The sequence below is a fragment of the Podarcis melisellensis genome (genome assembly GCF_964234715.1).
Source record: "Podarcis melisellensis genome assembly, chromosome: 15".
NCBI lineage: Eukaryota > Metazoa > Chordata > Lepidosauria > Squamata > Lacertidae > Podarcis > Podarcis melisellensis.
In genome coordinates this window covers 42,875,617-42,902,453 of record NC_138532.1, presented here as the reverse complement: position 1 = coordinate 42,902,453, position 26,837 = coordinate 42,875,617, and the positions used below count along the sequence as shown (strand labels likewise).

Sequence of the window (26,837 nt, the reverse complement as noted above, 5' to 3'; positions counted from 1 at the left end):
GGGGCACTGGGGAATGCGTTTATGGAATCAAGGGGACTGTGGTCAGGAAACAGCCTGGGAACCACTGCTTTGATCAGATGTACTAACCTCTCCCTAAAGAAAGGAAAAGTTCAGATCCTCCGTTTCCCCCTTCCCAGCGATAAGTTTGTGTGTTTTTCAATGCAGCTATTTCATCTTCATCTGGAATTTGAGAAAGATCTCCCGTTTATTTGTTTCAAAAGCCACGCAAATTTTGGGAAGCGGCCACATAAACCCATCCTCTCAATTTCTTAGGGGGGTGGCGTCCAGACATCAGATTTGCCACCATGTGCAAATACTGAAACAGCAGTTTGCCTGCCTACAACCCATTGCAGGGCGTCTTGGAAATTGCCTGGCAATCTGCCATTTAGAAAGGACAGGCAGAGCACACCCGTCTCCCCACAGGGCTACTGACTAGCCACATAAGGCTACCAGCTGCTTCCTAAATCACTCAGGTTTTTCCTGGGGAAAACCTCCTGCCGTGAGGCAGCACAAAAAACCCCCAAGCCAACAGATGTTTTTAAACTTTAATACTTTCGTGTTGTAAACTTGAAATATTTTTGACAAGTACTGCAAACGTGAATCTTTGTGGGGAAAGACTGGAACCCAAAACAATGTTTTCTAAGGACTGTCAAGTCTGGGGAAAATCTGGGCCACTTTCCCTTTAAAACAGGGGAACATGTGGCCCACATGTGGTTCTCCAGATGTCTGTGGACTCCCAAATCCCCATCAGCCTGTATAGCCGGTGGTCAAGGATGATGCTGGATCAGAACATGAGAACATGAGAAGAGTCTGCAGGATGAGGCCAGTGGCCCATCAAGTCCAGCATCCTGTTCTCACAGTGGCCACCCAAATGCCCCTTATGGGAATCCCGCAAGCAGGATTCAAGCACCAGAGCCCAAGACCCTCTCCCCTCCTGCAGTTTCCAGCAGTTTTTATTCCGGAGCATTGCTGCAGAGGCAGAGCATAGCCACCCTGGCTAGTAGCCATCATAGCCATGAGTTTGTCCAATCCTCTTGATGCTAATTGGAATTCCAGCAACCTCTGGAGGGCCAGCCCACCATCCCCCCACTTTAAGGCACACGCAGATCTCAGCCCCACTGTACAGCCATATTATTATTTTTTGAAAAAGAAATCCAGTTTGCCTGGCTGAATTTCCACCTGTGCAGCTATTAAAAATTTAGCCAGCTAGCCCTGATGATCATCTAATGCTTATTGGATGGATTTCCCCCCTTAATTGATTTTTGATTTTTGATTTTATTGTTATTTATGCTTTATACCGTATTTTATGCTGGGGTTTTTTGTAGCATCAATTAAGTGTTTTAAATTTGTTGCTAGCCGCCCTGAGCCCAGTTTCCTGAACCGGGAAGGGTGGGGTATAAATAAAAAATTATTATTATTATTATGATGTTTGTGCTTCCTGCAATGAGGGCAGAATAAACTCTGGTTAAACATCATTCTCTGCTGGGCTTTTTTTTTAAAAAAAGAGAAAGATAGAAACAGATGGAAACTGCAGCCGCTACATAACTGCACACGCTTCCCCATAATAAGTATATCAGAACTGGAGCACACGCTTCCCCCTCCTGCTAATGAACATGCCAGCCTACGCTTTGCGTACAGCCCTGAAGACGCTGCGCTCCATTTATCACGGTGGGGAAAGGCGCATCATCCCTTCCGCCAGCGTTTGCACAAGGAGAACCACCATGAGGAGGCAATAACCCAGCAACGTAAGAATGCATTGTTGCTCAAGGCACTCACTGGAGCTGGGTGCAATGGGGGGCAGATCCAGCCACTGGCATCCCCCTGTTAAATAGTATATTCTCTGTCAGAGGTTCTGCTCTGCCTCCACAGTTAGAGGCAGTGATGCTTCTGAATCCCAGTTGCTGGAAACCACAGAAGCGGAGAAGGCTCTTGTGCTCAGATCCTGTTTTGGGGCTTTCTGGGGGATGGGGGGGACCTGGGTGGCCGTAGTGGGTTAGACAGCAGCTGTTGTAGGTGGGCGGTTTTAGACCCCAATTGCAGAAATTGTTTTACTGCTTTTAGTTTCCCGGAGCCATTTTTTTTTGGTGAAGCTTTTGTCCGCGAAGCAGTTTAAATAGACCTGCAGAAATAAACCAGACAGCTCCCTAACGCTCCAACCTGCTGTTTCTCTAGCTGGAATGCCACTGGGCATGTGTAAAGTGCTGCATGTTTTCTTTAGGCCTAAAATAAATTTAAAAATTGGCACCAGCAGCTTGAGAAGGCAGTTTCCAGAACTGATAGGATGCAACACAGTGCTGGGAATTACGGGTTTCTTGTGGAGAGAGCTCAAATATTTTTTTGGCTGTGTGTGTGTGTCCCATTTTCTGCTTGAAGCAAGTCATGTTCATGACTCCTGGAGCCCCCACACCGCCCCGTGTAATTTCCTGGACAGGAGCAGGCTTTGGAGTGGATCAGAAATCCGAGCAGATGTCTTGGTCTGATAAGATGCAGGCAGGGAATGCAAATGAGGAGAGATAAGTGGCCTGGGAAGCCTTCTGACTCTGCCTGGAAAGACAGGGGAAGGTATCCACTCCAAGGTACATTCTCTATAATGTATATAATGGCAGGTGGGCAGGAGGGAAGGAAACCACTCCAAACCAACCATCTAGCCACTCCTGTCAAGAGAGGCATGGAGGCAATGGGTCCACTGCAAATTCCTCCTCCATCTACCTTGCAGAAGCATGAAACTGGACACAGCGGTTCAGAGAGTGAGCTGTGAAGGCGATGAAGTAAACACCCGCCCCAGATTCAGCTCCCACAGACTCACAGGGTAGCCTTGAGCTGGGCCCTTCTTAAAGAGGACCCACAACTCAGTGGCAGAGAGCCTGGCCGGCTCACAGAATGTCCCTGGCAGCATATGCAGGCAGGGCTGGGGAGAGGCCCTTGCATGAAATCCTGGAGAGCTAGACAGCCCATCTTAAGCAGCTCGATTATGTTCCGGTTTAACTTGGAACTGAAAACCATGAGGACTAGGATCTTGGTTTATGTTAATAGGAAGGAAGCTGGTTCAGGGGTGGAGCACCTGCTTTAACTGTGAAAGCTGGAATCTCCACTCCATGGTCCAATCCCTCGCATCTCCAGGGCTGGGTAAAGACTCCCCCCACCCCTACCTGAAACCACGGAGAGCCACTGCCAGACAGTGTGGGCAATACAGAGCTGGATGGAGCAAGGGTCTGCATTTGCCAGTTTCCTGGGCGTATAAGTAGGCTCCTGGCACCAAGAAAGACTGAAATGCTGGCAATTTCTGTGCAAGCCAGGCTTCCCAAGGGAAAAGGAGCCCCTGTGGTGTAGTGCTTAGAGTGTTAAATTTGGGAGACCAGGGTTCAAATCCCCATTCAGCCATGAAGCTCACTGGGTGTGAACCTGGGCCAATCACACTGTCTCTCAGCCTAACCTACCTCGCAGGATTAATACTAATAGTAATCTGCCTTGATGCAAGTTGACTGTGCAATGAATGGTGGTGGGGAAGATTTCATTCAGATTTACGGGGGTGGGGGGTGGAATCTCGACTCGGCAACAAAAGAAAAACCTCAACCGTTCTCTGCTTGGGTTTATCTTCCCAGCCCCCACCCCATTTCCGCTCCCCGCTGCCACTGCAAGAGGAAGTCCCAGGACAGAGGTCGGCGCATCAACAGCAGCCAGTCGTTTCCCATGGCAAGAAAGCATTTCAAATATGCCAGAATCGTTATCTCTCCCTCACACACACACAAGTCAAGATTCAGCCCAGTGCACAATAGCTGTCCACTGAAAAGGAAAATTAAACCACACACACGTTTCCTCTCTCGCCCAATCTTGCATGGCGGCAACAAGATTTGCTAGCCACCCAGTTTTTTTACAGAGGAACAAGGAGCAACAGGATTGACGTCTCCCCTGCTACATAACTTTAGGGATAGGCAAATAGGTCCATTTCAACTTCTCTCTGTTTTTCATTTTTAAATGCAGTTCCCCACATTTCCACATGTTTTTTGGGGGGAGAGTCTGCATGAAAACCCATCAGCATTCTGGTGTGAATTTCTCTCACACATTTTGGAATGCGGTTTTTGCTTACTACACACATATTTGTGGAGCCATTTCCTCCGACATGCTGTATTTACACTAGATATATGCATTTTGATCGATACCCTAATCCTAGGATGTGCATTTTTCTATGTGTTACTTTGCTGCATTGCAAAATTCATAGAAGTGAGAATTCTGAAGTGGGACTGCCTGCCTTTAGGTTCGCACACTGTGTTGCAAAGTGCAAATTAGGTGGGTTTGCCTTTAAATGCCAGCTTAATTGAACTTCCCCCTCAATATCTCTTGCATGCACACAAACACACAGCGAGGGATCTTCACTGGCTAGGTCAGCAGTGCAGAGTATGAAATACATTCAATAACGGGTGAGATCAGTTGGGGGGGAGAGAACCTGTGGCCCTCCAGATGCAACTCCCAGCACCCCTTGCCCCTGCCCCCCCAGCTGCCAGGGATGATGGGAGCTGGGGTCCAACAACACCTGTAGGGCACCAGGTTCCCCATTCCTGCACAACAAAAACTAAATAGCAGAATCCAAAGCCAAACCCCTGCAAACTCAGGACTGAGCCCAGGACCTTTTGCCTGCAAAGCAGGAGCTCTGCTGCAAGACCCCTCAAGAGCATCTGGAGAAAACTCTGGCATGAAACCCTGGAGAGCTGCTGTCAGCCAGCATGGGCGATACTGGGCTGGCTGGGCCAATGGTCTAAGTGCAGATGTTCCTATTTAAAATCAAGAGGTGGTGGCCTCTACTTCGCTGGAGGTTTTTAGCAGAGGTTGGGTGGCCATCTGTCAGAGGTGCTTTAGCTGGGATTCCTGCATTGCAGGGGACTGGACTGGATGACCCCTAGGGTCCCTTCCAACTCTAGGATTCTAGGAGTCTTTCTATTTAGGAAAAGGGCCATAGCTCAGTGGAAGAACTGCTGCTTTGCGTGCAGAAGGTCCCAGGTTCAATCCCCGCTGGCCTCTCCAGGTATCTGTGCTTTCTATTTGTGGGGCTGCGGCAATCGAGGGCAGCCAAAATGGTACAAGAAAATGTATACAGGTGCAAGACATACCTTCTGGGCTGGAACCGGCAGTCATCTTCCCCGCTGTCCGCCTCCTGCAGGCAGAAGAGAGGAGAGAAAAGGGAGATTAAGGTGCTTATTAAGATTAAGAGACAGCGTGTTGCTGTGGTTAAGAGCGTTGGACTAGGACCTGACGTCGGATCCTCACTCACCCACAAAGTTCTTGCTTGAGCCAATCAAGCTCTCTCAGCTTAACCTAGACCTTGCAGGGTTGTTGAGAGGATAAAAGCGGGGGGGGGGGGGTGTTCTTATGTCAATTTACAAAGCTCTGAACAACTTAGGTCAGGGACCACCTGAACTCAGCTCAATCCCTGAGCTCACCTGCAGGAGCATCTTAGGCCATTTCCCGAGTTCTCATTTGAAAACAATGAGAAATTGAGCCTTTAGTGTTGCCAGCCCAGCCCGGTGGAACTCTCCGCCAAAAGAGATTTAGTAGGCACCTCCCGTGCCAGTTTTTAAACATTTGCTGAAACATTTTTTATACTGCCAGGCCTATGCAGGCAATTAAGAATATATCCTCCCACAATGTTTAGTGGTTGTGTTCTCAACTTTTTAATGGTTTTTATTATATGTTTTTACTGCTGCAAACCACTTTGATGGTTTTTTTTAATGACACAGTAGTATGCAAATTTTTTATATATAAATAAAATGATAAATAATAACAACAAAATGTTTTAATGCCCCCTCCTGGCCACTGCTGGAAGAGTATGGGGAATATCTGGAAGGGAATATCCATCCCACCCACCCCCGCTATCCAAGGAGAGCACACAAGAGGCGCAGCATGCTTTCAGAGGAAGATTAAAAGGTGTCAGAAGAAACCCAGGAAGTTCAGCAAACACACAAATACTGTAAAACACAAAAACCCTGACATGCTGAAGTTAACAAGGGGCGGAAGGTGGAAACCTGCCTGGACTCCGCAAGCAGAACGAAGCACAAACTTAGTTCTGTAGGGAAAAGAAATTGCATCCAGGTTCTTTTCAGCTTGAGGGCCATATTCCAGCACGAGTGTCTTTCCGAGGGCCACATGCTAGCAGTGGGCAGGGTCAAGGATAAAAATGTTCCCCAGCTTTGTACCATCGTACAAATCATGGGGTTTATACAGACACCCACACCTCTTCAGATGTTTCTGCGTTCCAGCTTCCCTGGCTGCTGGGACCCTGCGGTCTGGGGCAGCCAGCTCTCCACCCCAACTTAGGCTGACTAGGGCTTCTTTGTGGTTGTTCTAAAACCAAAACCTCCCTCTTTCAAACAAGCAAACAGCAAGGTCTTCCAGAACTGCCGCAAAACCTGTCTGTACCTGCTGGCATTTCAGCCACAGTTATGATTATTATTAATCACCCGCCCTTCGCCCTAAGGTCCCAGGATGGGTCACAGCATCCAGACACAATAGTAAAAGAAATTTAAAACAATGAATCATCACAAAAATAAGGTGGGTCCTAAAAAGCTGCCGCCTCAAGTGTCCAAAGCCAGGGTAAAGAGGCCCATCTCCAGCATCTTCCGGTAGCTGGATAAGGAAGATGCCTGGTGCAGCGGTGTGGGGAGGGAGTTCCACATCTTAGGGGCCACCACAGAGAAGGCCCTCACCCCCTGGGCTACCCCACAAGCCTCTGAGGGTGGCGCAACTACCAAGGAGACCCCCTCTGCTGACCTCAGCACCCAAGGGGAAAGAGGTGCCCTTTCAGGTATGTGGAGCCCAAGTCCTTCCAGGCTTTAAACACAAATGTGAGTACCTTGAACTGAGCCGGAAACTAACTGGCAGCCAGAGCAGGATGTCCACAGTTGGTTCAGCCTTCCAGGCACCAGCCTGCGGATCTAACGTGTGTTTCGTTTTCCTCTTCAATGTTCCCCAAAGGCAGAGGAACAGCCAGGCACATCTGGTGAGGCTGTTTTTTCCCCTCTCTACCCTCCCCCAACCAAAGAAAAAGCACATCCCAGATGTCTAAAACTGTGTGAACAAATAATTTTTAATATATAGGGCAGGGACGCTCAGCGAGGCCTCGCATTTGGCAGGGCAAGTGCCTTTCCCTCCGCGAGCCGCCAAGCCCCAGTTCCCGCAACGAGGTGTCAGGGTGTTCTGCCAGCTGAGCGCCTGCCCGGCAGCCCAAAGCATTGTGGGACGCATCAGAGGCAGAGGAGGGGAAGGTTTTTTCTCCCCATCAGGCCACAGAGCAGAGCAGAGAACCCACCTTGCTCATATCACCAGTCTTCCACGTTTAAGAACATCTGAAGAGCCCTGCGGCTGAATCAGGCCACCGAGCCCAGCATCCTGTCCTCGCAGCTGCCAACCAGGTGCCCCCGGAGGCAGGAGCCAAGGCTAAGGGCAGTGCTCCCCCCTCCCCAATGGTGATTCCCGGAATCTGGAGAGAACGTAGCAATTGTGTCTAGGAGCTATTGTCAGGTTTTTCACCAAAAATTTGTCTAATCCTTTTTAAAATTCATGCTAGCTGGTGGCCAAACAGAGATGGCTTGGGGGGGGGGGCAGCTGGGAGGCTGACAGAATCATAGTTTGCTTAAGCTCTTAGTGGAAGCAAGAACGCATGACAATCTGGATGTTTAAATGGTTGCCGTTTGTTGCTTTTAAAGGTTTTGTGCATATTCTGAACTGCTTTTGAGTTTTATGAGTTCTGTAAATGAGAGATGGTACATAAGTTCCACCCCCTTATAACAGGGTTGGGTGTACTTATAGGGGGGGGGGAATTCAAGCAGGAAAGGGTTTCCCATTAGGAGATCTGGCTGGCCACGGAGAGAACAGGATGTTGGACTAGGTGGACTGCTGGCCTGATCCAGAAGAATCTTCTTATGTTCTTAAACAAAAGACCAGAAGCGAGGTCAACTCCCCAATAGTCTTCCCAGAGATGTCTCTGACTCCTTCCCCCTCCCCCCCGCCCCCGGTGCAAATAACACTTTCAAATCAAAGTTCTACACTCTTTCTTCCCTTCCAGCTCTCCAGTTCTGTGATTCTTTCATTCCTTTGGCTGCCTGTACAGGTTGTGCTGGCTGGGAGTTGATGAGAGTACAGCCCAGGTTGGGAAAAGGCAGTTTTATGGAGAATCAGCGTGGTGCTGTGGTTAAAGCGTCAGGCGAGGACCTGGAAGACCAGAGTTCAAGTCTTCACACAGCCATGAAACTCACTGGGTGACCCTGGAGTCAGTCACTAGGTCTCTCAGCCTAGCCTACCTCACAGGTGTTTGGTGGAGTTTAAATGAGAGGTAGAAAACGGTGGGATGTCAATCAATCAATCAATCAATCCTTGTTGCATTCCTACAATTTATTTATTTTAAGAGTTCCATCTGCCCCAATTTTTAGTTTTAGGGTTAGGGCACAACTGCATTTAAAAAGAAGGTGTATGGCGTTTTGTAATATCAGATTCCTTAAAAGACATAAACTTCTGGAGAAGTCAACAGCATTGGTGTGGGGGAAGGAAGAGGGAACACAGTTCATCTGTCCCCCAGCTATGACTATAGGCCATCTCAGCCATCCCAAGTATGTGGGCCGCATCCTTTCTGCCTTGGAAACGGCAAGGAGCCACATGAGCAGGACTTTGCAACAAGCCCTCTGGCCACAGAAAGGAACGGCCAGGAGAGGCTGGGAGCTGGATAAAAATTACAGGACCGCGCCACTGAGTATGCCGAGTATTTAAATTATCTGGGCTTGACACACTCTCAAGGAGCAGGCCCGCCTTGACGTAAGACGCGCCAGAGATAGTCATCGGAGGTCAGGAAAAGATAAGAAAAGCACCCTTTTTTCCCTGCACCAAGGAGCCAAGAAGTTGAGATATTTGGAAACGTGACCATTTAAGGTCAGGAAGAAAACAGCCATGGCTTGGTGGTACACAGACTCTGCTTTGCATGTAGAAGGTCGCTGGTTCAATCCCCAGGGGCATCTCCAGGGAGGGCTGGGAGAGAGAGAGACACTCCCTGCCTGAAACCCTGGAGAGGCGCTGCTGCCAGCCAGTGTGGGCAATACTGTGCGAGACAGATCAACGGTCTGTCTCTGTACAGTGGTATCTCGGGTTAAGTACTTAATTCATTCTGGAGGTCTGTTCTTAACCTGAAACTGTTCTTAACCTGAAGCACCACTTTAGCTAATGGGGCCTCCTGCTGCTGCCGCGCCGCCAGAGCATGATTTCTGTTCTTATCCTGAAGCAAAGTACTTAACCCGAGGTACTATTTCTGGGTTAGCGGAGTCTATAACCTGAAGCGTATGTAACCTGAAGCGTATGTAACCCGAGGTACCACTGTATAAAGTAACTCCCTATGTTCCAGGGTCTCAAGTCAGCTTTTGGGGAAGGAGGCGGTGCATCTTCAGGTGGGGACACCCTGCAGGGAAACTTCTATGTTGGGGGACCGGGTGGAAGGGGAGATGTCCCCTGCCTGGAATTTCCTGGAGACTTTCCCCTAAAGGTGCAATGACCAGTGAGAGGCTGGTAAAACTCCCCAGCCAGGAAAGGTGCCACAATTTGGGACTTTTGCATTTAGAAATAAGCTTAGGGGTTTATTTGGGGGGGTAATAGGCATGTGGGATGCGGGTGGTGCTGTGGGTTAAACCACAGAGCCTAGGACCTGCAGATCAGAAGGTCGGCGGTTCAAATCCCCATGATGGGGTGAGCTCCTGTTGTTCGGTTCCTGCTCCTGCCAACTTAGCAGTTCGAAAGCACGTCAAAGTGCAAGTAGATAAATAGGTACCACTCCGACGGGAAGGTAAACAGCGTTTCCGTGCGCTGCTCTGGTTTGCCAGAAACGGCTTAGTCCTGCTGGCCACATGACCCGGAAGCTGTACACCGGCACCCTCGGCCAATAAAGCGAGATGAACACCGCAACCCCAGAGTCGCCAACGCCTGAACCTAATGGTCAGGGGTCCCTTTACCTTTACCTTTTTACAGCTAGAGGACATGGTGTTGGCCCCTAGCACTAGATGTCTTTTTTCAGAAGAGCTGGACAAAGGAGGAGGAGGAGAGTTACTGTTACCAATGCCAGCTTCACAAAACCTCCACAAAACCTCTAATGGTCAGGGGTCCCTTTACCTTTAATAGGCATGTATAAAACAATGCATGTAGTGTGAAGAAAGGGCGTAGGAAGTTTTTCTCGCCCTCCTGGTCTTTCAGCAGAGCTGAAATGTCCCCATCTCCCCATCTCTCCCCCTGACAGGCGTTTTTTTCAGGCAGAAGGTACAGAATCCCAGAATTGTAGGAGGACTCAAAGGGTCATCTAGTCCAGACCCCCGCAGTGCTGCTGCCAGGTTGAATTATTGTCAACGGCAAGTTTGGGTTGTGGGGGGGGTCAGTTTGTATACACTGGGAATGACCCTTCTAAGCCTGAGACCTTGGCATGCAGCTGCTGCCAACCAGTGTCTACAGTACTGGCCCGGATGGACCACTGGCCTGACTTGACATAGGCCAGCATCCTAAGTATCCTATCCAAGACAATCCTTTCCGAACGTGCCACCTTATGAAACACAACACCAACTGTAAGGTTGAAGCAAAGCTCATAAATTCCCTAAACTGAAAAATGGCCCCTTGTCAGAGCATGGCCGAGCCTTGGAGTGCAATTTCAGGTTACACCACTAGAGGGAAGCAGAGACAACAGGGAGGGCAGAGGAGTCTGGAGAAAGAGACCCTTGTGTCAATCCTCACCTGTTTTCTTATTCGGTTGGGAGGGAAGGGGTTAAAGAAGATGCCCTTGATTCAGAAACGATTTATCAATGGAACACTGGGCAGATAACTCAGCATTATTTACATGGACTGGCAGCAGCAGTCAGACAGGAGAAGTGTCCAGCCCCACACCTGGAGATGCCGCTGGGAAATCGAACTGCGGCCCTTGCACTAAAAGCAAAACAAGGTTTCTAGTCCTCATGGCTCTGAACGAAAGGCTGGTTTAAATAGGAAGACGGGAAGGTGACAGTGTCAGTATTCTCTATAGTGACTGGCAGCAAGGCCGGCTCCCTGGGGATTGGGAGAGAGATGCTGGGGACCTCTTTGCATGCAAAGCAGGTGCTCCGTCAGTGAGCTATGGCCTTTCGCCCAAGCCAGAGCAAAAGAAGAGCAGGTGTTTGGAAAGCTGGTGTGACTTTTAATCTGTTGTTGTTTGCTGGCATCCGTCTGTCTCTGGAAACAATGGAGGAGTGGGCCTTTGCGGGTGAACTCAATCTGTTTTTAGCCTGTCATTATTTAAACTTTCTCAAAGTGTTAAATTACTGCTGTTTTCCCCCCCTTACCGACGATTTTATTGTTTCATCATTTTTTATAAACTTATTTGAGGGTTGTTGTTTTTTATACTCAGTTTCGTGAAATAAATATGCCACTATCACTGCTACTGCATTTATACCCAGGCATTTTTCTGAGCTGGAACTTGGGGGAACTGAGTTCCCTTACCTTTTTAAAATCAAATCATTGATTCTTTCGCCTGAGCCAAAAACCCACTTATATCTGTAATCAATAAAGTTGTGGCCATTTGTAATCCAGATCATTGTCTGCCTGAGTTTATCAATCACAACTTCCATTTAGCAACTGCCGGGCGGGGGGAGCAGCGGCACTGCTACTGGGCCCGCAATAAACCAACAAATTTTGTAGTGAGTTCCACCACCTTTCCCCAGGAAAAAGCACTGTTTATAGTGCATCTTTTCTCCAAAGAGCTCAAGTGTGGCAGACACAATTCTCCTGACCTCCCTGTGAGGTAGGCTGGGGCAGAGAGAGGCAGCGGCTGGCCTAAAGTCACCCAAGTAGGGAATAGCTGAGTCATAGCTGAGCGGGGATCATTTGAACCCTGGTCTCCAAGGTCCCTATTCCAGCTCTCTAACCGCTTACATGAAAAAGTACAGTGGTACCTCAGGTTAAGTACTTAATTCGTTCCGGAGGTCCGTACTTAACCTGAAACTGTTCTTAACCTGAAGCACCACTTTAGCTAATGGGGCCTCCTGCTGCTGCGGCGCCACCGGAGCACGATTTCTGTTCTCATCCTGAAGCAAAGTTCTTAACCTGAAGCACTATTTCTGGCTTAGCAGAGTCTGTAACCTGAAGCGTATGTAACCTGAGGTACCACTGTATTGCTGCCTGACGCCCAACCATTTGAAGTACCACCCTGCTGAAACAAGAGCCCTTTTGGACACTGCCCAGGACAAAGAAAATAAGGGTGAGCCAAAAAGGGATTTAACATACACACAAACAACTTTTTGGGGTATGCGTAAAGTAGATGTTTTGGCTGGTGGGTTGCGCGGGGCATGGATTCCTGAAAAACCACCAGAAGCCTCTGAGAGGTCCTTGCTTCCAGCGCTGAAACATAAGCCGCGGTCCCAAGTTCACACCGCAAGGACTGTAGCCAGCCCACAGGAAGGAGGGCAGCCAAGGGACCAAACTGACTCTCCCAGGCCGGAGAAGCAGCGGGAAGTTCGCCCAGGAGTTTTCAGGGCATGTTGTGCAACCCACAGCTGGAAACCGGGATGCAGCAGTCCCTTCCTACCGTGTCCACACACAGACACCCTGAACGTTAGCAGAGGATGCATTGTGCCCTTCTGCTGGCCTGCAGATGTTTTGGAGCCAACGGCTGCGGCTGGTTGGAGGTGTGCTCAGCATCTGACTCTCACCGTGGCCAACCGGTTGCCTCTTCTGGAAAACCAGAACCTGACAGCAACAGCACTCCCCTCCTGCTATTCCCAGCAAGTGGGATTCAGAAGCATTGCTGCCTCCAACAGCAGAGGCAAACCAGATCCATGAATAGCAGTCTCCATGAATTTGTCTAATCCCCTTTTAAAGCCATCTCCATTCCAAGGGGAAAGTCCAGCGTGGAATAAAATTTGAGGGAAATTTGATTTTGACTGCTGTGGGCATGAATCAGGAGGAGGGTTTCCTGCCCCAGCTACAGGAATGAATTAGCCGAACGGTGCCATTTCTATTCTCTCTCACAATTGCAAATATTTTGGAAATGGCACTGGAATGTTTGGGGAAGGCTGAAAGCTGGTGGGAAACGAAGCCGACGAGGTACGAAGCAGAACAGCCTGCAACTGGATTTGCCAAGATCGAATTCCTTAAGTGTGCCCATTACATACGGCGATAAAGAGGGGGGAGTTGCAAACAATGCAGGGTGTGTCAAATGGCAATTCAACGAACACACATGACAGCAGCAAAGGGGTGACTGACACAACCATCCTAGCGCTGTCAAGTTCATTATTGCCTGTCGTGGTGAGAGAGGAAACTACCGTCCTTATTCATGCCCCAAGCGGATGGAATCAAATCTCTCGATAACTTTTCAATTTGGCGGCTTCACGTCGGACTCTCCCCTTGAAGTTCCTGCTTTGGAGAATGGAGACTTCCTTCTCAGACTGACAGCCTGCTGGGCTGGCCTCTCTGTCTCTTTGAACCCAGAATCTTTAGATGATTCATGAATACCCAACCCATCCTTTGCCACAGCTCCCCAGACCTTCCAGTCTCCAACTTCTCCCAGTACGTGACATACTTTACTGATACTGATGCAGGTCACACACACACAAAAAAAAGAACGACAGCTGGCCGCACTCGCTGACCGCCAACACACTCTTTGTTACTACGTTGCGCCACAAATTAGCATATTAAGGTCAACGATGCAGAGTCCCGCCTGTCGCAGAGATGTAACAAAGAAGACTGCTCTGTCAACGGGGGCATTTTCTCTTTCATGCAGGGGCTGCACTATTTTTTCGCTTTCAGCCATCAGTGCTAAAAACTTTGAAGCAACAGAAGAAACCTTTCTGATCTTAATGACGTCCACTCCTATCTCCCTCTCTATTACACACACAAACACACAGGGGGTGCCATTTCCAGAACCCAGAATCCTGTTTAATAAGTGCAGAAAGAACTTCCTCTAAGACAGTCATTCCCATAGGGGTGCTGGGACTGTAAGAGCGCCTGCGAGATGCTTCATGGGGGAGATTCAATTGTAAACCATAAAACATAGGTTTGGGCCATTAAAATCAATACATATCAACAGAAGCACAGTGTCCCAATCGAGGGAAGTAATAGTCGCACTCTATTCTGCCTCGGTCAGGCCACACCCGTGTCTAGTTCTGGGAGCCACAATTTAAGAAGGATACGGACAAGCTGGAAGGTGTGCAGAGGATTTCAACCAAGATGATCAAGGGTCTGGAAACCGGGCCAGATGAGGAACGGTTGAAGGAGTTGTTTAGTCTGGTAAAGTAGAGACTAGGAGGAGATACGAGAGCCATCTTCCAATATCTCAAGGGCTGTCATGTGGAAGAGGCAACAAGCTCATTTTCTCCTGCTCTAGAGCAGGGGTAGGCAAACTAAGGCCCGGGGGCCGGATCAGGCCCAATCGCCCGCAAACGGTTTGGGAATCAGCAAGTTTTTACATGAGTAGAATGTGTGCTTTTATTTAAAATGCATCTCTGGGTTATTTGTGGGGCCTAGGAATTCATTCATATCCCCTCCCCAGTATAGTCCGGCCCCCTACAAGGTCTGAGGGGTCTTCAGCCCCCTGCGAAAAAGTTTGCTGACCCCTGGTCTAGAGGGTAGGACCTGAACCAATGGCTTCCAGTAACAAGAAAGGAGATTCCAACTCAACATCAGGAAGAACTTTCTGACAGCAAGAGCTGTTCAACAGCGGAACGGACTCCCACGAGAGGCGGTGGACTCTCCCTCCTGGAAGGTTTTTAAGCAGGGGTCAGAGGGCCATCTTTCTTGAATGCTTTACTTGAGATTTCTGCATTGAAGGGGGTTGGAATGGATGACCCTCGGGGTCCCTTCCAACTGTATGGTTCTACTAAAATCCTATCACCCTAGAACAAATCTGCTTTTAAAAGAAAAGAAGATGGCTTTATGCAGTTAGAGAAGGGTAAGGGAAAATCATGGAATGAACAAAAGTCTAATTGTGCTCTGACTCAGTCTAAGGCAGCTTCCGATGTTCCTGTGATATTTTGGGGAAGTGGTGGAAAGTGTCCAGCTCCATCAGGGACGGGCGTAGGATGGACGAGAGATCCACACCACGGCATTTCGCTGAGGGTGGGAAGAAGGGAGCGCAGGACCGCAGCAGCAGCGCAGGGTGAGGAAACAGCCAGGTTTTCTTCCAGTTGTTAAAAATCTCACCCTGGTGATTCTAACGGTGTAATTAAAGGCAGTAAATTGTTACCTAGTTTTGCTGGGTTAACAAGGAGAGGAAGGTATCCAGGCAACCGCTGGCTAGAGAATTGCCTAGATGGAGTGGCAGGACCCCAGCAGAGAGCAGAAGGTATTTAAAGAAAGGTGTGCGATTCTGAGAGAGCCCAACCCTTTCGGGTGAACAAGGAGGTGGCAGCGAAACAAAAAGCCTTCTGAGCAGCCAGGCAGCTGGTTTTTATTTGCTAGGGCAACAGAGGAGGGGCTGGCTGTTTGGCCCTCAAGAGCACATCAAAACAGCGAGCCAGCAACACACCGTAAGGATGTAAGACGGGCCAAAAGGGGCCTATCTAGTCCAGCATCCTGTTCTCCCAGTGGCTGACCAGGTGCCCCAGTGGGAAACCAACAAGCAGGATCCGTGCACAAGAGCCTTCCCCACACCTGAGATTTCCAGCAACTGGTAAATGGAAGCATCATTGCCTCCAGCAGTGGAGGTACAGCACAGCCATTATGGCTGGTAGGCATTGAAAGCCTTCTCCAGTGAGAGAAGCCCATCAAGGATTTTGACACACAGCTCTCATGCCAGGTCGTGAGCCTTGGGTGGTCCTGATCTTGCTAAATGGAGCATGGCCTTTGAAGACAGTCTGGAGACTTCAGCTGGTGCAGAATTCAGTGATCAGGTTGCTCACTGGGGGGAGACAGTTTGAGCCTAGCCTGCCTGGAGTGGTCACCAATTTCTGGGCCCAATTCCAAGTGCTGGTTGACCCATAAAGCCTTACACAGCTCAGGACCAGAATTCATTAAGGGCCACCTCTCCTCATATGAACTGACCCAGACCCTGCAATCATCATTGGAGGCCCTTCTTTGTGTGCCTCCTCCATGAGAGGTCTGGAGGGTGGCAACACAAGAACGGGCCTTTTCTGCGGTGGCTCCCCGTTTGTAGAATGCTCTCTCCAGGGAGGCCTGCCTGGTACCACCATTATATATCTTAGGTGCCAGGCAATTCTTTCCTCTTTAACCAGGCCTTTGGCCTCTAAACATCTGTGGCATCTTAGAGTGGGTGGGATGTATTTCATGTATTTTCCATGTATTAAGGTTTGTTTGTTTTTGTTTTAAGGTATCTATGTGGGGTTTTGTTTGATTGTCTTGTTACAAGTTGCTTCCAGTTGCCTTTGACATGAGAAAGCAACCAATAAAGGTAGATAATAATAATAATAATAATAATAATAATAATAATAATAATAATAATAATAATTTACACCCTGCCCTCCCCAGCCAAGGCCGGGCTCAGAGCGGCTTACAAGCAATAATAAAAACAAGTTGAATGATTACAACTTAAAAACAAAATTTAAATACAACATTAAAATATTGAAACATTAAAGTATTAAAATTTAGCCTCTTCGTAGGAGAAGGAAAAGAAAAAAGAAAGAGAGGGAGGGAGGGAATCAAATTGGCTCCAAGCCAAAGGCCAGGCGGAACAACAGGCCCTGCGGAAAGAAATCAGATCCTGCAGGGCCCTGGTCTCATGAGGCAGAGCGTTCCACCAGGCCGGAGCCAGAGTTGAAAAGGCCCTGGCTCTGGTTGAGGCTAATCTGACTTCCTTAGGGCCCGGGACCACTAGGGTGTTGCTATTTATGGACCTTGAGGCTCTCCGTGGGGCATACCGGGAGAGGCGGTCCCGTAGGTACCAGGGTCCTAGGCCATGAAGGGCTTTAAAGGTCAAAACCAGCACCTTAAATCTGACCCTGTACTCCACCGGGAGCCAGTGCAGCTTGAAAAGCACTGGGTGAATATGCTCCCATGGCAGAGACCCTATGAGGAGCCTCGCTGCAGCATTCTGCACCCGCTGGAGTTTCTGGGACAGCTTCAAGGGCAGCCCTGTGTAGAGCGAATTACAGTAGTCAAGCCTGGAGATGACCGTCGCATGGATCACTGTGGCCAGGTCGGGGCGGGAAAGGTAAGGGACCAACTGCTTGATGCGGCGAAGGTGGAAAAATGTCGCCTAGAAGATAGATAGATAGATAGATAGATAGATAGATAGATAGATATAGATGATAGATAGATGATAGATAGATGATAGATAGATAGATGATAGATAGATAGAGTTGCCTTATACCTACTGCTCCATCTAGCTCAGCATTCTTCAGGGTTTCAGACAGGGGGTCCTTCCCAAACCTACACCTGGAGATACTGCTGAAGACTGAATTTGGGATGTTCAAGCTTGCAAGGCAGATTCTCTACCACTGAGCTACGTCACTTCCCCAATAACACACAACTTGACCGTGGGGAATACATGCATGGAAGCAAACAAAGCACACCCACCTCTCTCTGAGAGAGAGCTCTTGCCTTCCATGCAGAGGGTCCTTGGTTCAATCCCCAACAGCATCCCATCCCTGCCACCTGAAAGCCTGGGGAGCTGCTGCCAGTCCGTGTAGACAACACTGAGCTAGATGAACCAACGGCCTGACTCAGTGTAAGGCAGCTTCCTATGTTCATATGTCTCAGCACCATCAACGTACAAAGGAAAAACGACGAGCTTGTTCTCCAGGATAGACAGCGGAGGAAAGTCACAGTGGGAGGGAAGAGGGGAGAGAGAGAGAGAGAGAGACAAACTTGGCAAACTGTTTCTCTCCAACCACATCTAAAGGAGAATGTTTTATGATTTCCTTTTCAGAAGCCACATCTTCCGCGAAGCTCTTGCTTAACCGCCCAGGCCGCTGCCTTCAATCGCAAGCAAGGCTTGCGCCACCATTTCCCAAAGCTGAACAATGGGAAGGATGTGGGCGCACTCAGGATATTCTTCCCCCGGGGTCCCATTTGGCCTGGGAACAGCCCTGCCTGAGCTCAGAACCCAAAAACCTTGCCCAGCCACCTGTCTGCACGGCCCACGTGACTTCCGGCCTATATTTGAAGCACGAGGACTAGAAAGTTGGCTTCCCTGAAAGAGAAACAACAGGCCTTGTCTTCCAGGAAACTGGGTTTTCTGCCAACTTCTGCATGGGGTATATATGCAGGATCCTGGTTCAGAAGCAGCAGGGCACTGGGAGGGAGGTGGTGAGGTGCCACAGCGAGAGAGGGCAGCTTCCTCTGATGCCTGGGCCTGGCGGGCTCCTTCCCACGGTGGGAAACAGAAACAGGATCTTTGGGCCAAATCCAGCGGGGCTTCTGATGCCCACGGTCACCTCCCGAGTCCACAGCGGAGGCCTGGCTTCTTCCCAACTTACAAGGCTCCCTCTAATACCACACGCAGGTGGCGAGTGCCAAAGGAAACAGAGTCAAATTACGGCTGCTGAGAAAATAAGAGGGAGGTTATTAACAGGTTTTAGGGAATCCCAAAGTTTCCAGGTGTAGTTTTTGCCTCTCTACAGCCCAGCGCAGTGAAGACTGAGCGTGCTCAGCAGCTACAGAATATAGGAAGTGCCCAAAAATAAAACCAGAAAGCAGCAGGGAGGGGGCGGAAGAGTACATAGAAAGCTGCCTTATATTGAGTCAGACCATTGGTTCACCCAGCTCAGTACTGTCTACACTGGCTGGCAGCACTTCACAGGAGTTCAGACAGGGAGTCCGCCCCCACTCCCGTACCACACACCAGTCCTACCTGGAGATGCCAGGATTGAACCTAGGGCGTTCTGAATGACGCAAGGCAGATGTTCTACAGCAAACGACGGGACTTCTCCGCAGATTTCCATGGTTTTATACAGCTTATGGTCCCTTGGAGGAGGACACACGGAGAAGGATGACCTGACCAGGAACCCTCCTTTTCTGCGGGGCTGGCGAGGACGTGCTACAACATTTTGCTGCAGGCCCTGCTTGCCTTTGCTCCCTGACCACCCTCCCCGCTTAAAGCGAATACAGTGGTACCTCGGGTTAAGTACAGTGGTACCTTGTGTTACATATGCTTCAGGTTACAGACTCCACTAACCCAGTAATAGTACCTCGGGTTAAGAACTTTGCTTCAGGATGAGAACAGAAATTGTGCTCCGGCGGCAGCGGGAGGCCCCTTTAGCTAAAGTGGTGCTAAGAACAGTTTCAGATTAAGAACGGAGCTCCGGAACGAATTACCGGTAAGTACTTAACCCGAGGTACCACTGTACTTAATTCCTTGGAAGTCGAAGGGAATCCATTCCACAAATCCGTTCGACTTCCAAAACATTCGGAAACCAAGGCACGGCTTCCGATAGGCCACAGGAAGCTGCTGCAGCCACTCGGAAGCCGCGGAACCCACACTGGACGTCTGGGTTCCAAAGAACGTTCGCAAAGCGGAAGACTCGCTTCAGGGTTTGCAGCGTTCGGGAGACAAAATGTTCAACTCCAAGGCATACGGGATCCAAGGTACGACTTTATACAGAAGGCTAGATGTGGGGATGTTGCAGTTCCTGGAGGGTGTACACCAATTCTCACCTCCTAGCACAGCGGTGGGAAGTGACAATTTGTAGCTGGCTGTTCTCCTTCAAGCAGCACAGACTGAGGCAGAGAGAGGGAGAGAGAATCCCATTGTTCCAACTGCAGAACAAAACTGGATTCAGAGAGTCCCTCAGGGTATGCCAAGCCTTCTTATCTCCAGTGTCCCTGGGGGTGTGTGGGCACACGGCAGGGGGAGGGACCATCCTCCTAGCCCCACCTGCCACTGTGCCATCTGCCCCCCCCCCCCGCAATTGCATGCATCCTGGCAGGCCAGCCATTCTCAAGTTCACAGGCCTCCTCAGTAGCAGATCTCCGTCAGTGGAGTCCTCTCTTGCAAATCCCGTAATCTACATGGGGATTTGGATGCTCTTTGACGACATCAGCTCGGCGGAGGGGATGAGCGCTGACGTGGGGCTGAGGGGGCGCAGGGTGGGGGCAAAGAAAACAAGACGATGCCCCACCGAAACCAGATGTTCTTGTTATGTCACCAAGCGACATCAGCAAGCTCCCGTGCCTTGCCAATTCACGATCTATACTGCGAGCAAGAGAAAATCAAAGGCACGGGAAAGACTTTAAAAAGGTGTCTCTCTTTTCAAAAACAGACAGACAGAACTATAGTATTTTCCAAGTCTCAGGGTTCATAAACCCACCTTCACTTTAGCTGTGTGCAAGCAAATCCGGATGAAGGAACAATGAACAAGTTACCTGGAGGAGGCTTGAAAGAGAGAAAACAGAGTGCTTATTGATCTAAGTGGGTTCCCAAAGTGGGTGGCAGCACCCCTGGGGGGGCAATGGGATTCCCTAGGAGGCAAGGGGAGGGGGTGGCAGAGGTGTAAATGACTACCAGACTCTGAAAAGCTGGTATCACTGGATCATCACTTTTGCTGAATTAAACTAAGTATGTTTTAAGTGGATTTTGAACAAATGTGCAATTCATTGTTCCTCTTTTGAATTTTATCGTGTTAATGCCTTCCACAGTGGGGCGTGCAAACCGCTGTTCTGAATAATGCTTATTTATAGGGTAGGTGGCACTGGGCCAAAAGGGTAATGGCCAGAAAAGGTTTGGGAACCACTTATCTAGTGGATCCAAAAGTCCAAAAGAAACAGACAAAACGAAAACCCAACCCGTTGATGGCCAAAGGCAATTCAAGTTGAGGCAAAGGGAGATACTCTAGCTGCAGTTTAGAAATGCAATTAACAGCCCCGCTGGACCAAGTGGATGACTTCAGGAAGTCTGCCCAAAAGCGTGGAGGCGAGAGGCTCTGTTGCCTGGTGCTCCAAGATAGACTGCCCCCGTACATGGAGGTTCTACTGAGCTATCATGGCTTAAACAGCCTTTTGGCAGGGGAAGGGAGCACAATACCTGGATTCCATTTCCCAATGCTTTCAAAAGCCAGTGACTGCATCATGGTGCACTCCTGGCTGGAAGGAACTGCTAAAATGTGTTTTCAGGGGTGGGAGGGACGGACGGACCAAGGTGCAGACTACTTGCCCTGACAGGAGGGCCACATAAATCTCTCTTTTAAAATTCCAGGCAGCTTAGAAGGGGTTCTCTCTCTTCTGTCAAGCCTTTAATCGGCCTTCACTGGTCAACTCTAGTTTCTTAAATCTATAAGCGTCTCCACTTTCGCTGTGTGGCTAATCCACTTAAAACCCTCTCTAGAACCTCACAAAACACACAGGGAAGAAGAAGAAGAGTTTGGATTTGATATCCCGCCTTTCACTCCCTTTAAGGAGTCTCAAAGCGGCTAACATTCTCCTTTCCCTTCCTCCCCCACAAGAAACACTCTGTGAGGTGAGTGGGGCTGAGAGACTTCAAAGAAGTGTGACTGGCCCAAGGTCACCCAGCAGCTGCAGGTGGAGGAGCAGGGAATTGAACCCAGTTCCCCAGATTACGAGACTACCGCTCTTAACCACTACACCACACTGGCCCACACAGGGACACATTAAATATATTTATCTGTCACTCAAAGAGCATCTAGGTAGTGTGCAACATCAGTATAAAACATCCTTTTGATTCAGTAAATTACATATATGTTGTTATGAGGGGTGGGGGTTTTTTTTGAGGGGTAGCGATCAGTCTGGATTATACCCTTCCATTTCTTGGGATTCTATATCTGTGGGGGCAGAATGCATAAGCAGAGCAATTTTCCCTATATGTGGCCAAATCAAAAAGCGACCCCCTGCAGCACGTCTGGGGGCTTCTAGGCACAGCTTGCTCAGGGAAGATAGGAAGCTGGGTCCACTGGGCCACACCAGGAGTGTGGGGCATCGGAGGCCTTCCAGGGGCTGCTGGACTACAACTCCCATCATGCCATGCAGGCTGCGAGAATGATCAGAGCTGGGAGTCCAGCAACTTCTGGAGAGCTACTTCTGTTCGACACCCCACCATGATCATAGCCAAGGGGGACGGGGGCAGCTGCCCCCCAAATCAAAAACAAATTAGTACAAATCTGAGGTTCTGCACCTCCAACAAGAGCCTGCGCCCCACAAAAACCCTGTTTTAGGGGTGCCACTGGGATCTACTCTGGCAATGAGCTGGGGTCCTTCCTCTTGAATCTGAGGCCAGGAACAGTAGCAGTAGTAGGTTGTTTGTCTCCATAGCCGGACCTGGATCTAACCCATGGGAAGAATATGCCACAAAAGGATTTGCTTATTTAACATGCCATTCCCCACCCCTTTCATTTAACATCCTATTCCCTGCCTCCCCCTCCCCCAATCACAAGGCGTTCAAGGCAAGTGCAAACAGTTCGCTCTAATTTTACCTTCACAACAACCCTGCAAGGTAGGTTTGGCTGAGAGATAGTGATCAGCCCAAGGTCACCCAGGAGGCTTCAGGGTGAGTGGAGGGTTTGAACCTGGGCCGCTTTGCTCCTACAGCCCGACATCCTACCGCTGTGTCACAGAAGGATAAAATGAGTTGGAGGCAGAGAACAGTAGCAAAAGGATGTCACTTGTGGGTGGGCCTAACTGGGCACCCCCCTGCCACCTGGCCGCTGTTGTTCTTTTAAAATCAAATTCAAGGATCTAGTCCCAGAGAAGCACTAGCGCTAAACGAGCGTCTGGGGTGGGCCTAACCCAGGCGCCTTCTGCTGCCAAGCTGTTGCGTTTTTCAAAAATTCCAGTTCAAGGTTTCTAGTCCCAGGGAAGCACTGGAGCCAAATGAGCACACTGCGCGGAGCCGGCCAACATCCTGCTGCCAAGAAAGTATGCTAATGAGTCACATTATGCAAATCGGCACTCAATTATGCACATGCTGCAGTTCATTCCAATTATGAGCCATTTTTGAATGCCGTTACCTCCTGGAGCAGCCAAAGTCATATGGGGGAGAGCGGGGGGGGGGGGAGAGAAGGCTGGCATTCAACAGTTTGCGCCATCATGCGTTTACAGTCGCACAGCAACTTTAAGGCATACCAGGCTGTTTAAGAGCATCAGGAGAGTCGGGCTGCAGCTGGATCAGGCCAATGGGAGCCCACCGGGCCTGGCATCCTGCTCTCACAGTGGCCAACCAGATGCCACTACAGGAAAGCAGCAAACAGGACCTGGGCACAAGAGCAGCTACCCCGTCCTGCAGTTTCCAACAACTGGCATTCAGAAGCATAATAATAATAATAATAATAATAATAATAATAATAATAATAATAATTTAATTGTACCCCTCCCAACTGACTGGGTTTCCCCAGCCACTCTGGGCGGCTTCCAACAAAGATTAAAAATACATTAAAATGGCACATATTAAAAACTTCCCTGAACAGGGCTGCCTTCAGATGTCTTCTAAATGTCAAGTAGTTGTTTTTCGCTTTGACATCTGATGGGAGGGCGTTCCACAGGGTGGGTGCCACTACCGAGAAGGCCCTCTACCTGGTTCCCTGTAGATTTTCTTCTCGCAATGAGGGAACTGCCAGAAGGCCCTTGGCGCTGGACCTCAGCGACTGGGCAGAACCATGGAGGTGGAGACGCTCCTCCAGGTCTACTGGGCCAAGGCCGTTTAGGGCTTTGAAGGTCAGCACCAACACTTTGAATTGTGCTCGGAAACGTACTGGGATTCAATGTAGGTCTTTCAAGACCGGTGTTATGTGGTCTCGGCAGCCACCCCCCGTCTCCAGTCTAGCTTCCGCATTCTGGATTAATTGCAGTTTCCGGGTCACCTTCAAAGGTAGCCCCACATAGACTGCATTGCAGTAGTCCAAGCGGGAGATAACTAGAGCATGCACTACTCTGGTGAGACAGTCTGCGGGCAGGTGGGGTCTCATCCTGCGTACCAGATGGAGCTGGTAGACAGCTGCCCTGGGTACAGAATTAACTTGCGCCTCCATGGACAGCTGTGAGTCCAAAATGACTCCCAGGCTGCGCACCTGGTCCTTCAGGGGCACAGTGACCCCATTCAGGATCAGGGAGTCCTCCACACCCACCCGCCTCCTGTCCCCCAAGAATAATACTACTGTCTTGTCAGGATTCAACCTCAATCCATTAGCCACCATCCATCCTCCAACTGCCTAGCAGACCTTGATAGTCCTCTCCTCCTACATGAATTTGTCTTACCCTCTTTTAAAGCCATCCAAGTTAGTGGCCATCCCTGCCTCTGATGGCAGTGAGTTCCACAGTTTAACTATGCGCTGCATCCTTTCTTTAACTTGTCCTGAATCTTCCATCGCTCACCTTCATTGGATATCCATGACTCCTAACTCTATGAGACAGGGAGAAAAGCTTTTCTCTCTCCACGCTCTGCATGCCGTGCATAATTTTGTAAATTTCTATCATGTCGCCTCTACCTCGCCTTTTCTCCAAACCAAAAATTCCCAGACACTGCAACCTTGCCCCTGGGGCCTTAGGGTGAAGGGCGAGTAATAAATAAATGAATTAAAAAATAGAAATAATTTGTGGCTCTCCAGTTTTGACTGAACACCTATCAACCTCCGGGGTCTTTGGCTACTTCTTGTTTAAAAGACACCTGCAAACCTTGGGGTGGCCCTGAGACCAACTTAGACAGTTGCTTAAAAAAGAAAAGATAAAAGAAAAGATCGTAGTCCCAGGCCTTCTGGAAGACCCTCCCCTTAATAAGGCCGTGGGTTTAAAGAGAGCGTTTACCTTGCTCATCATTTCCCCTTTTTTCAAAAAGACCCTCCATCCATAAAGCATGTTAACAAAGCATTAGGGGAGGAGAGAGGGACATGAATGGCCATGTGCCAAGTAGGTTGTGACAGTCGATCACACACTTGACACTGGGCGTTCCCAGCACCAGTTGTGGGTGGGTGGGAACGAGAATGACAAGTTAGAGTGCGGATTTAAAGTGTATGAGGGGAGGGGAGAAGCGCCACTTCCTTGGCCCACAGATCCGATTGTCTCTGGGCCGGGTCCAAAGGTAGCGTTTCCCAGACATCCAATGCACTTGGCAAGGCAGCCACGGCATGGAAAACACTCACTGCCCAAAACAAACAAACAAACGAGCAGTAAAACTATACCTCACAATCCCAAGAAGCTGCAATTCTCAAGACGCTAAGGGGGAACTTTGACCCTTGCAAACCGGAGGCAAGATGCACATATTTATTTCCGCTTCCCAAGTAACTAAAAAACAAAGTAGTTCCATCGAAGCATGGACATGTGTTGTTTTGATGCCCAGTGATTTAAACATGGGCAGTTAAGAACCTGTGTGGCATACAGTGGTTTAAAATGTATGGGGCGAGGGCCTGAGAGATCAGCACTGAAATCCCCAAACTGTCTAGAAGGGTTAAAGGTAAAGGTAAAGGGACCCCTGACGATTAGGTCCAGTCGTGGCCAACTCTGGGGTTGCAGTGCTCATCTCGCTTTATTAGCCGAGGGAGCCGGCGTACAGCTTCCGGGTCATGTGGCCAGCATGACTAAGCCGCTTCTGGCAAACCAGAGCAGCACACAGAAATGCTGTTTACCTTCCTGCTGGAGCAGTTCCTATTTATCTACTTGCACTTTGATGTGCTTTCGAACTGTTAGGTTGGCAGGAGCAGGGACCGAGCAACAGGAGCTCACCCCGTCGCAGGGATTCGAACTGTCGACCTTCCGATTGGCAAGCCCAAGGCTCAGTGGCTTACACCACAATGCCACTATTATGAGAGATTATTACAATGGATACGGACCTTCTGATTAGCAAGTCCTAGGCTCTGTGGTTTAACCCACAGCGAGGGTTAAAAAGATAAAGGGACCCCTGACCATTAGGTCCAGTCGCGGACGACTCTGGGGTTGCGGCGCTCATCTCGCTTTATTGGCAGAGGAAGCCAGTGTACAGCTTCCAGGTCATGTGGCCAGCATGACTAAGCCGCTTGTGGTGAACCAGAGCAGCACACGGAAACACCGTTTACCTTCCCGCTGGAGGGTACCTATTTTTCTACTTGCACTTTGATGTGCTTTTGAACTACTAGGTTGGCAGGAGCAGGGAACGAGCAACGGGCGCTCACCCTGTCACAGGGATTCGAACCGCCAACCTTCTGATCAGCAAGTCCTAGGCTCTGTGGTTTAACCCACAGCACCACCCGTGTCTCTGTTACAGCGAGGGTTACACCCCAATAAATGGGGGGAAACACACACACCCCGACCCAGAATATTTGTAGTCTGAAATGGTGCAGGATTGCATTAGGAACTTATGGGATAAGAATCTAAGAGGCTGCTGGATCAGGCCAATGGCTCACTGCCTCTCAGCCTGACCCACCTCACAGGGCTGTTGTGGGGATTTGCGGGAAGGGGGGGAACTATGTATCCCACCTTGAGCTCTTCAGAGAGGGGTGGGGAATGTAAATGCAACAAATAAATAAAGAATAAGAGGTGTTTGTTTCGATACCAGGATTACCAACCAAATTTCCCGCCACTGGCAGCAACCCCTCCAACATAAAAACTGCAGACCACACACACACACACCGCTCATCCCAGCCCTTCTGTTTTCCTCCAGAACAGCCTCATTTTTAGCTTTAGTGCCTCAATTTAGGGAAGCTCCTCATTACGTCTGAAGCGCTGACAATAATATGGTGATCCTTGGCGAGTCAGGGCAAGCGCTAAAGGGAGGAGCCCTGCCCTGCTCACCTCGGAGTTCAGGCGGAGAAAGTGAGCAGAGGAGGAAAGAGAAAGTGGGTGGCTTTGTTGCCGTCTGCCAAGGAACCAGCCTCAGCTCCTCCAAGATTCATCCTGCGCACACAGACCCAGTCAAGGCAGGCCACACGTTAGGAAGTTACTTCCGAGTGTAAGAGGGAGATGCTTAGCGGGATAGGTTGTGGCCGCCA

The 26,837-nt window shown here is 49.5% G+C and overlaps 1 protein-coding gene and 1 long non-coding RNA gene across 3 annotated transcripts in view; one reads left to right on the top strand and one right to left on the bottom strand.

Moving 5' to 3' along the window:
- The window catches only part of LOC309358017, a 183,376-nt gene that overhangs the window by 46,623 nt on the left and 109,916 nt on the right, over positions 1-26,837 (top strand). The gene's annotated exons all lie outside the window — the stretch shown is intronic.
- Positions 1-26,837, bottom strand: part of SSH2 (slingshot protein phosphatase 2) — a 119,857-nt gene that overhangs the window by 71,750 nt on the left and 21,270 nt on the right. For both annotated transcript variants that reach the window (XM_081890164.1, XM_081890166.1), the window contains exon 2: positions 5,106-5,149. In XM_081890164.1, coding sequence (XP_081746290.1) covers positions 5,106-5,149 — 44 coding nt within the window. The remainder of the gene's footprint in view (positions 1-5,105; positions 5,150-26,837) is intronic.